The sequence below is a fragment of the Rhinolophus sinicus genome, linkage group LG16 (assembly GCF_036562045.2).
Source record: "Rhinolophus sinicus isolate RSC01 linkage group LG16, ASM3656204v1, whole genome shotgun sequence".
Lineage (NCBI taxonomy): Eukaryota > Metazoa > Chordata > Mammalia > Chiroptera > Rhinolophidae > Rhinolophus > Rhinolophus sinicus.
The window spans coordinates 3,056,617-3,068,818 of record NC_133765.1 but is presented as its reverse complement, the minus strand read 5'-3'; the positions used below and the strand labels follow the sequence as shown (position 1 = coordinate 3,068,818).

Below are 12,202 nucleotides of genomic sequence, written 5' to 3'. Positions count from 1 at the left end.
ATTCCTGGAAATAGATGAAAGTTGGAGGTAAAGGAAGCCAAAAGTGGAACTGAATTCCTGTTGGCTAAAGGGATATTGACTCGATAGAGGGACAGGATCCAAATGTGGTAACTCAGCGTTTAGCTTTGGATAGAAAGGGTCGCTTCATAGTTTGAAGCTGTGTAATATGAAACTATAGAGAATGTAAGATAGAAGTCGGGTTATAGGAGAATGTGTGTCCTTCAGGGACACAGAAACTGCCCATAAGAGCCCACTTGTTCCCTGCGGCATTCCTACACTTACTCAGAGGTCTGTGAAGGTCACCTGGTTCTAAGGAGGCTCTAAGGAGTGAACTCCTATCTGGCGCCTTTTCTAGGGAGGTGCTGACCCCTGTCTTCCCTTTTGGTTTCTGTCTCATTGGAAGCATCTGCTAGTAGGGGAGAGAAAGATCAAAAAACACAGTTGTTGTTGGCCTGAATAATTTCATCATTCATTAAAAACCCAATAAGATAGGAAAGCTAGGCATTAGTAAAAGTGTAACTCGGGGGATTTAAGGAAGATATGATGAATTCAGTTGATGGAGGAGCCAGTGTGAGACCCCAGAGCTTCTAGCATTTCTGGTCTAGGATTGTTCCAACACCTTGACACGCTCCTTCCTCACAAGAACATCCAGTAATGATTCGTTGTAGTATTTGCTTCCTACACATTGCCATGCAGTGTTTGTATTATTCATTAGAGGTTTTCCTCTTTTAGTTTCCTACTATGTTGGAACCTTGGGGACTCACACTGAGATCAAGAGAGTGGCAGAGGAAAAGGTCACTTTGCCCTGTCATCACCAACTGGGGCTTCCAGAAAAAGACACCCTGGATATCGAGTGGCTGCTCACCGATAATGAAGGGAACCAAAAAGTGGTAAGTATACACCTGCTAGAGCCCCTCCCCCTCTCCTTCTCAGCTTCCTTCCTTTCCTCAATCCTCCAGTCTTTCTCAGTGGGTTGGAAGGAGCTACAGTTGCTTTTTTTTTATCTGCCTTATATTGAAAAACTCTAGATACAATACTATAAACAAGAAAGGCTATTTGGGCTGTGAAGATAAGAGGGCCTATGTTCTTTGGGCAAGCGGGAAGTACTAGAAAGCCATCTGCCATTTGCCCAAGGAGGGAATCTGCACTATGACTGTCCTTCCTAAGAAGGGGACTAAGATGCAGTAGCTTGATTCTCTAGTCTAGTGGGACAGAACTATACCGACACTAGGAAGACTACTCTTCTCCCTCCTCTAAGACCATTACGACCTGCCTATGTTTGAGCTTTGCACAGTCATGACTTCCAAGCCCTTAAGATTATGTAATATGGTAAACAACATATGATACAGAGGAACAAGTACAGGATGGGGATAAAAATGTTTAACACATATTTAGTTGGCCAGCAAAAGAATTGATACTGATTCTAGAGCTGGAAAATAAAGGAGCTGGCCCTGGGCCTTCAGTGCTCTGGTTGTGTAGGGCCACCATTATGGTCCACTGGTTTTTTACAAGCTTCTGGCCGTGTGAATGAAAGTTGTAGTGTTCTGCTTCTGACCATCCACTTGGACAGCCTTTATCAGAGGATGAGAACTAAGTAACCTGCTGTTACCCTTTCTGCCTTGACTGTATTCAGCCACTGTGCCTCTCCTCAACCTAGGCTTTCCAGCATAACTATTCTCACTCCCTTTATCCATTGACTTATTTCTAAAAATCTTTTTGTTGAAAGTCTTCTGATTTTTTAAAAAAACCCATAACCTAGGGAAGCTGATATTAGACTTTCTTTTTCAGAACTTTACTTCTTTCCCTACTAAAAAGTGAAAAGTTGTCCTTTTCTCTCCTCTGTCTATTTCATAAGATGTTTTTTTCTGGGCAGAAGCTAAGGTTTTCACTAAGAATACATTACAGGATCACTGTTGGAGTTTAACGTGCTTAAAAAGCTGCCTACATTGCCTTGTTATTTTGATACTGCTTGTCATTTTGTTCCCATGGCACATCACCCTAAGACGCTCTCTGTTCTCTGTAGAGCAAGGTCACCTTAACCTGAGCTTGTTTTTCCAACAACTTCGTCGTCAGTCCTAGACATGATACTCTCAGTTCTGAGTAAAGTAAATAAGAGAACAATTTCCTCTAATAAAAATCCAAGAATGACTCCATTCATCTAACTTTCACCCAAGTGTTGTCACTTAAACTAAAGAAAAACAGAATTGCTTGGTTATGTAGCCAAGTGAATATAAGGGTTAGAAAGTTAATTGTTGATTAAAGAAGCTGCTGATGTGGCTTCTGATATCACTGTGATAAGCAGTCACAGTTCCCTCCTTATCTTCAGTTAATATTCTAAAGTACATATTGTCATTTATTCAGCCATTCAGATTACACAAATTTATTTTGCACTTACTAGTATGCCATGCCAGGCTACAATAGTGAAGATATCACAGTCCTTAGCTTCTTGGAGCTTACAGGGAAATGACATTCATTAATTAAAAAATGTTTTTTAAATAAAGAGCAATAAATATTAGCTACATACCACACACAAGTTTGTTTAGCAAATATTATCTCATTTAGCAAATATTAGCTTATTTAACTTAATGCTCATAACCAGGATTTTTAGTCCCCTTTTACAAATAAGGAACTGAGGCATGTGCACATAGACATATAAAGTGAGAAAATTGCTTAAGGTCACCCATTTTGCATTTTGAAATTAGACATTCTGATGTAAGTTCCCGGGCTGTTAACTATTCGCTATATTACCTTCATAAATAATTTGAAATTGTAATATGTGCTATGTAGGAAATAAGAAGAAAATTATTCTAGATCTAATTATGCAAAGACCCTGATACTGGAAAAAGCTTGCCAGTATTGGAACTTCTACAAGATTAAGAATCAACTTAGTATAAACCAATGTTACCTCAATAAAAAATCAATTAAAAAATCATTTTAGTTAAATTTAATAAATAGGGATTCCCACTATACACATACTCTATCATGAAGGAGCTAATTGAAGAGATACATATCATGATAGAGACAAGCAGAATGCCGTAGATGAATACAATGGAGGAACCATTGGCCAAGAGTAGTTGGAGGAGGGAAGAGGTCAAGGAGCGCTTCATGTAAGAAGGCACAGCTCATCTGGGTGTTGGTAGGAGGCATTTCCCTGAGGAAATCAGAGTATAGACACAAAGGCTGAAAAATTCTGGGAATTCATATGCAGGTAAAGTGAATTATGTGAGCCTAGGGTGGCCAGATGACTCAGTTGGTTAGAGCACAAGCTCTGAACAACACGGTTGCCGGTTCGATTCCCACATAGGCCAGTGAGCTGCGCCCTCCACAACTAGACTGAAGACAGCAAGCTGCCGCTGAGCTTCCAGAGGGGTGGCTGGGATGGCTCAGTTGGTTAGAGCATGAGCTCATAACAACAAGGTTGCCAGTTCAATTCCCCATCATGAGATGGTGGGCTGTGCCCCCTGCAACTAAAGATTGAAAATGGTGACTGGACTTGGAGCTGAGCTGTGCCCGCCACAACTACATTGAAGGACAACAGCTTGGAGCTGATGGGCCGTGGAGAAACACACTGTTCCCCAATATTCCCCAATAAAAAAAAAAAATATATATATATATATATATATATATGAGCCTGCAGAGGTTCTAGGAACAGAACATGAAAGGTCTTGTGTGCCATACCAGGACGCTTAGAATTTTTCTTATAATGTTATGGAGTTCATGAAGGATGTTAAGAGGGAAAGGGACAGATTTGCATTTTAGAGCAATTACTCTGGCACTGTGTAGCACACTGATTAAAGGGGGACTTGAGTAGAAAGAATATCAGTTAAACAATTTCAGGCTATACAATAAGGGTTTAATACAGTCATGGGGAGGGTTGGTCAAGATGATGGAGTAGGAAATGCTGTGTTTGCCTCATCTCATGACCACATCAGAATTACAACTGAACTACAGAAGAACCATCCTTGAGAAGTACCTGAAGTCAAGCTGCAGATAAGTCCTACAACTAAGAATATACAGAAGAAGCCACCTAGAGATGGTACGAGGAACAGATACATGGAACAGGTAGTTAAAAATCAGGATATCTCGACTGTGAAATTCCCCCCCTGAGGAGCAAGGGGTCCCAGCCCAGGGTTGCAGTGCTGGGAAGAGAAGTCCCTACAACTTCTGGCTGTGAAAACCAGTGAAGATGGTGGCTAATGAGATGGGAGACTGCTGGAGTCTCAGGTGTTCCTCTTAACAGACCCACTCGCTGTGTGGTCCAGTTCTGGGGCAGCTGCTCAGAAGGCTCCAGGGACATACAGGGAGGAACTGAGTTGTCTGGCTTCAGGACGAGGACTGGAGGGGCAGCTTTCTTCCAGACAGCAGAGCTGCCAAAGCCACTGTTCCTTTGCTGAGCCTGCCCCACTCCCAGCATGCAGACAAAGGTGGCTGCCATATCTGAGTTTCCACAAACCTGGCTAAACCATTTGCCTGCTGAGGTCATTCCCTGAAACCCCACCCCACCCAATTTGCAGGCCCACCCAAGCTGCTTCCAGTGGCTTTTCCATATGAATGGCCTGTCTTGGTTCATGCTGAAGATTTTCCTAAAACCTTCACAAACCCCAAACAAGCATTGCATGGCCTAGGTGTGCCCCATACTTCTTGCTGAGCAGCTGCAAACCCAGTACTAGCAGCAGCAGACCTTGGTTCAAGACTTGGCCTCTCCCCAGGCACCTACAAGCCCAGCATAGATGGTAGCCATCTGTGGATTGCTTTGTGGCTCATTCCAGGTGGCCCGGGGCATGGCACAGGCTGCTGCTAAACTTGGCCTGTGGTAGGGCCCCTCCCAAAAGACCCTGGAACTGACACACCCAGTGGCCAACTTCAGACTGCCAGGAGCACCGCACAGCTGCCTCCTCAGACCACACACCCTAACAACAGACTGGGCAAGCACCGGAGCCCTGCTAAAGTAAATTCTGCACAACAGCTCCTCCACTGTAATCACAGCCAGTCACTACAACCAGTGAGCCCCAGGATCAATCCCTCTCATTGATGTGCAAACAGCAACCAAGGCTCAACTACAATAGGAGGGTACATACAACGCGCACAAGTGACACACCTGGAGCACATGGCTCAGGTGACCAGGGACACTGCGCCACTGTGCCCCACAGCACACCTACTATATAAGGCCACTCTATTAAAACCGGGAGACATAGCAACTCTACCCAATACATAGAAACAAACACAGGGAGGCAGCCAAAATGGGGAGACAAAGAAACGTCCCAAATGAAAGAACAGAACAAAGTTCCAGAAAACGAACTAAACAAAATGGAGACAAGCAATCTACCAGATGCAGAATTCAAAATATTGGTTATAAGTATGTACAATAATCTCAGGGAGGACTTCAACAGAGATAGATATAAAAATGGTGTAGAAAACATAAAAAAACACACCAGTCAGAAATGAAGAATATAAAAACTGAAATGAAGAATACATTAAAGGGAATCAAGGGTACATTAGATGACATTAGAAGAAGCAGAGGATAGAATCAGTAATTTGGAAAATAAGGTATCAGAAAATACCCAATCAGAACAGCAAAAAGAACAAAGAATCCAAAAAAATGAAGATAGTTTAAGGGTCTCTGGGCCAGCATCAAGCATACTAATATTCGCATCATAGGGGTACCAGAAGGAGAAGAGAGGAAGCAAGGAATTGAAAACCTATTTGAAGAATAATGACAGAAAACTTCCCTGACCTGGTGAAGGAAATAGACACACAAGCCCAGGTAGTTCAAAGAGTCCCAAACAAGATGAAACCAAAGAGGCCCACATGAAAACACATCATAATTAAAATGCCAAAAGTGAAAGACAGACAATCCTAAAAGCAGTGAGAGAAAAACAGTTACCTACAAGGGAGCTGCAATAAGACTGTCAACTGATTCCTCAACAGAAACTTTGCAAGACAGAAAGGATTGTTACAAAATATTCAAAATGATGAAAAGCAGGGACCTACAACCAAGATTACTCTATCCAGCAAAGCTATAATTTGGAATTGAAGGACAGATAAAGAGCTTCCCAACAAGAAAAAGCTAAAAGACTTCATCACCACCAAACCAGTATTGCAAATGTTAAAGGGACTTGATTAAGAAGAAGGAAAAAAAGGAGGTAAAAAAATATGAATAATAAAATGGCAATAACTACATATCTATCAAGAATTACTTTCAATGTAAATGAATTAAGTACTCCAATAGAAAGACATAAAGTATCTTAATGGATAAGAAAACAACTCTTCCATATGCTGCTTACAAGAGACTCATTTCAGATCGAAAGATGTCGCATCCAGCGCAACACGAGCAGTGAGAGAACGAGAAGGGCTGGCGAAGGGTTAAGAAAGAAACAGAAGTCAAGAGATGTATGCACTAGGGGCCAAGGGTCTCAGAGCCTCAAAGGACTGAGAGCCCCGAATCAGGCCACCTTGTGGCTTTTATTGATGCACACACAGGGAAGTAATATTGTTTTCTCCACAGTCTGTGAATGTTATACATTATACTAGGAAACTGAAACTAATCACCCTTGCCTGCAAGCAGCGGAACCGTAAGTCTCAGGATGTATGTACCTCCTCAAGGGACAAAACCTTTATGCTGAAACTTACTGATATGAATAGATGGAGAACTGTTATCACATCATTGAATCTCTTCCCAAGCAGGTTGTGGGAAGGAATGCAGCCACAAAGGCAGAAGCTCTCCTCAGCCAGGGGAACGTGGGGGTCTATGCCCACCTCTATCAACCCCGTAAGTTCTCCTGATGGCCCCTATGCGATTGTGCCTGGCTTAGGTTGTTCCTCCCTTGAGGAATCTTACCCGTCATTGGCTGACCAGCCATCCTTTGGGGCCAAACAGGGAGACATGAGGTGTAAGCACAAAGGTGAAGCAAAGTCCCTGAAAGGATCCGTCTTACAGACTCTCCTTTCTTTAGGGGTAGGTACGAGGGGACAGATGGGTAGGCTGCTGCATGACAACAGAAAGACACACATATACTAAAAGTAAAGGGATGGAAAAAGATATTTCATGAAAATGGAAACAAACAAAAAAAGCTGAGGTAGCAGTATTTGTACCAGACTATAAAACAAAGGCTATAACAAAAGACAAAGAAGGACCCAGTAATTCCACTTTGGAATATTTACCCAAAGAAACCCAAAACAGTACTTGGAAGGGACATGTGCAAACATATATTCATTGCAGCATTTTTTTTTACAATGGCCGAGATATGAAGGCAGCCTGGGTGTCCATCAGTGGATGAATAGATAAAGAAGAGGTGGTACATATATTTATAGTGGAATGTTAGCCATAAAGAAGAATGAAATCTTGCCATCTGCAACAACGTGAATGGACCTAAAGGATATTATGCAGAGTAGAGTAAGTCAGACAGAGAAAGACAAATGCAATATGATTTCACTTATATGTGGAATCTAAAGAATAAAATAAATGAAAAAACAAAACAGAAATAAACTCACAAATACAGAGAACACTTTCATGGTTGCCAGATGGGAGGGGGGTTGGGGAGTGGGTAAAAATGGGGAGGGATTAAGTAAAAATTGGTACTTACAAAATAGTCATGAGGAAATAAAAGTATAACATAAGGAATATTGTAAGAACTATATATGGCATCAGATAGGTACTAGATCTACCTCATAAGTTACATAAATGTCTAATCACTATGTTGTACACCTGAAACTAATATAAAATTGTATGTCAACTATAACTGAAAAATTTAAAAATTATTTAAAAACCTACGACCATAGTTGGAGTATCAAGAAGGGGCTAATAAAAATCTAGTGGGTAACATTGCCAAAGCTTTTTAATTGTCAGGGTCTTAAAAATGAGTGTGAGGGTGACTGAGAAAGAAAATACAGGAAGGGTTGGAATGGATGTGGTGCTTAAAATAGACTAACCAGTGTCCTAGATCCCAAGTTTAGCTCTGCATTTCAATCTGAACAGAAAAGGTGTTTTGTGTGTGTGTGCTTTTTATCTCTTTTGTCTAGAATGCTCATATATGTGGGGAACATTTAGGGGTGGGTAAGCAGTCTCAGGAACATTTTAATTTCAGCCTAGGTAGGATGGCCACTAGAACTCTAAAGTTTTCCTCCTAGTCCTAGGAATGGAAACAGAATTTCCAAAGTAAGAGTGACCACCTACTCCGACGTTGGTCAGGAACACACAACAGAAACCTTTCCCCTCTATTCTTTAGATGGAGAAATTAGGCCAGAGGTGTTCTAATCCCCATGCCAAACTGCTTGGCAACACCTTCATCCTTTCCCCGTTCTCTTTGGCTTTAAGCAAGAAAAATCCTGATCGAAAACAAAACATCCCTTTGCTACACAGGGCATAGGATGGCAGAGCAACTGCCAGAAAGTTGAGCTGATCCATCTGCTCCATACAAGTCCTAACAAATTGCCCTGCCTCCTCTTGTTAAAAATGCATCTGGAACAGGTCCACCAGGAATGTCATATGATTAACAGTCCCAGAACAGCTGCAATTCATATATTTAACATTTTTGTTTGTTTGCAAAATAATTAAATTTATGTTCATTGTTCTCCCATCACACTTCGATCAATACCTTACTCTCAATACTACATCTCCTAGAACTAAAAACAAAACAAAATAAGAGACACACAGATATCTGAGATTCAATGTATGTCTGAAAATAACTGAGACAAATTGTAAGGCTATAACTGAGCCACAGTCCAAGTCAGAGGTGTATGTGACATTCTCATACTAAATAAGGGTTATTTTAATTATATAAAGATTATTTTGGAGTTGTATAATCTCTGCTTTCCAAAGATGAACTGCTTACATGTGGTTATTTCTTTTTTTCTTCATTAAATGTTAGAACAGGATTTTGGGGAAAGGGGAGAAAAACAATCACGAGGAGAGCCTGTACAGTATATACAGAAGCAACTCTTGATCCTGCTCTTGAGGCCTTCGTAGGTGTTGTTTAAGCAGAAATAAAAGAGGGAAGACATTTCAGGTGAAGACTGCATGATCCAAGACAAAGACACATCAAGAGACACTGTTCAGAATCAAGGGACATTGGGTTTGGGGGCTAGGCTATTCAGAGATGTGAGGGCAGGGGCCAAAGATGAGGTGTGGTTCAGGCTCACTGGCTTTAGTTGCCTCCTTCAGAGGTCCACAGTGTGCACAGGTAATGGGACATAGACGGGGCTTTTACCACGGGGGCTTTGCTATATAAACATATGGAATGATTAATATTCTTGGGGTACAGGGCTGAACAATTTTGGAAACCTTAGGGGCTCTCTTGAATGCAGAAGCAGAGTTATAAAAGCAATTGTGAATGCTTACTATCTCATTCCCAAAAAATCCTTGAAGCAGCTTATCCCCATTTTACAATTGAGAAGCTTAAGGTTTAGAAAGGTTAATTAACTGACCCGAGGCACGCAACTGTAAGTGGGGGAGCTCCCATTAGCCAGAGGGTAACGGGGGCGGGGGGTGGGGGGTGGGAGATGAGGGTAAGGGGGATCGAATATATGGTGATGGAAAGAGAACTGACTCTGGGTGGTGAACACACAATGGGATTTATAGATGATGTAATACAGAATTGTACACCTGAAATCTATGTAATTTTACTAACAATTGTCACCCCAATAAATTTAATTTAAAAAAAAAAAAAAGAACGTAGACTGTTAGACTTCCCAACAGGTCTCTCAGTCACTTTGCCCTGGTGAAGCATTTTTTCAAAATTGTGAGCCCATAGTGGATCCTTAGCAGCCAGATGTTTTGTTTTAACATAGACTAGAAAATATCAGAGGGTATTGCACACAGTTTCATGAAGTTTATGTTTCAGTTACATATGTGTATGCTATGTGTATGATGGGTCATGAAGAAAAATGTACTTCTTATTGTGAGTCTGCTCCAAAAGTTTGAATGCTCCTACTGTAGTATACTTCTAGTCCAAAGCAGCCAGTCTACTCTGGCCCACACCTACTAAGGCCCTCTAAAGTCACATGTACCTTTCAAGACAAAAATATTTCCTGATGTTAGTTCAAATATCAAAATGAAGAAAGAAATCCCCCAGACCAAACCTCCCAAAAGCCAAAGCCCACAAAACCCCAAAGTTCCTGAAAAATTACCCAGCCTTTACTGATCTCTAGGTTTAAAATCTCTTCATTCTTCCTAGGAAGCACAACCTGACTTCCTTGTAGGTGGTTATGCAACTACAAAGTACATAGATATGAAAAAGTCAGAAAGAAAGAAAGAAAATAACATTGAGAGCTTAGTAAGTGTTCTAAGCTTATTTGTTCCATATCCAAACATCAGCCCCAAAAGTGCCAGGGTGAAGATTCTTAAAGCAGTTTAGCCAAGTCTCCCTTCCTAAAGCAGGCTTTCCTGTCTGAATCTCCTGGGCAGGAATGGAGGGAGGATCAAAGGTTCTGAGTCTTGTTTCTTAATAAAGAGCTTAGTATCCCAAAAACAAGCTTAAAGTGGCAACATTTTGGTTCCCTTCATCTGATTGGGGTAAAAACAAAAAGCAGTGAAAAAAAAAAAAAAAAGCGTCAAAGTGGGACTAGGAAATGACTCAGAAAAGGTACTGGGCACAGCCTGGCACATGAGGGTGGTTGTGTGTTAAGGGGTAAGAATAGAATAGAAACCTCTCCCCGGTCCTAAGAACTTCTCCCTAGCACACCCAGTCTCATTGGCCAATGCAGTCATGAATTAGTGAATACAGGAGGGCCCAAAAGAACTACTTTGTTCTAGCAAAGTACTACTTTGTTCACCTGCAGGCCCCCGCTTCAGATTAAGAGGTATGTACCACCCTCATGAAGGCACTCTACAAATATTTGTCAAAAGAATGGCCTTTAAGCTATTTACTGGAGAGACATCTTGAATCTCCTCAATCTTGTCTTCAACTTTTCACTGTATCCTGTGCCATTTTTTCTTTTTCTTTTTTTAAAAGATTTAATTGGGGAAGGGGAACAGGACTTTACTGGGGAACAGTGTGTACTTCCAGGATTTTTCCCAAGTCAAGTTGTTGTCCTTTCAGTCTTAGTTGTGGAGGGTGCAGTTAAGCAACAGGTCCAGTTGCCGTTGTTAGTTGCAGGGGGCGCAGCCCACCATCCCTTGTGGGACTCGAGGAGTCAAACCGACAGCCTTGTGGTTGAGAGCCCACTGGCTATGTGGGAATCCCAGCAGCCTTTGGCAGTAGGAGCACGGAGCTCCAACCACCTGAGCCACCAGGCTGGCCTCATTTTTACTTGAATGTAGTTAATATTTGTAAAGTATTCAGAACAGTGCTAGCACAAGATAAATACCACACGTTTGTGAAGTAAAAACAAAAATCCCTGACTGAATGTATTGCATTGTGTTGATGGATTTTCCTTTCTGCGTCTAATTCACATTCCTACGCCCTGAACCAAGCCCTGTGCTTAATCACTAAATGGCTACTGAGTAAAGAAACAATGCCCTTTCACAGATTTCATCTTTTAAAATTCTTACTATTACTACCTACCTTGCCCTAGGTTCTTGTGATCTCCCAGGATAGAAACCAAGAGAAATTACCACAGAAAGTTCAGGCTAGAGGTGAAGGTTTATTAAGCTTGTGTACAGGCAACAATGCAGAGAAAGGTTCGGGTGGCTCCTGGGCAGAAGTTGGGGCAGGGTTTTAAAGAGAGCTCGACAGGGTGAAAACCATGTCCATGCATGTGAAGGCGGAGGTTTCTTGGCGCCTTCTACATGCTTCTACAAGCATGTGCAGTGAGTCTACATGCTTCTTCATGCACCACATGTCTCATTTGCATGGTTAATCTCCACCCCTAGGCTTGATTTTTAGTGTTTAAATTAGGGAAAGATCAGCTTAGGACACTTTTGGGCCTTACTGTGTAAGTGCAGTTAGAAGGACAGTCCCTTGTTGGCTGGTATGCGGATCTTTGTGATTTGCGTCCCAAGGCTCCTTGATGCCCATGGGTATCCTAGGACGGATATTCTTGGGACACTTACCAGGTTCCAGCAGCTGACCTTTCTGACTAACAACAGTAAAAAGTTGTCCTCTTGTCTCACTATAAGCCTGTGAAGTGGGCAGGATAAGAATTATTATCCTAATTTTCTTTTAATATATGAGTAAAATTAGACCTTAATTCATATCCAGAAAACTTGGACTCTAAACCTTTTAGACTTTAAAAGGCGAAGGCCCTTGCACAAAATAGATTTCAG

The 12,202-nt window shown here is 41.6% G+C and overlaps 1 protein-coding gene across 1 annotated transcript in view; it reads left to right on the top strand.

The window, feature by feature from the left end:
* The window catches only part of CLMP (CXADR like cell adhesion molecule), a 112,066-nt gene that overhangs the window by 88,822 nt on the left and 11,042 nt on the right, over positions 1-12,202 (top strand). Inside the window, exon 2 of the mRNA XM_074321708.1 lies at positions 733-890. Coding sequence (XP_074177809.1) covers positions 733-890 — 158 coding nt within the window. The remainder of the gene's footprint in view (positions 1-732; positions 891-12,202) is intronic.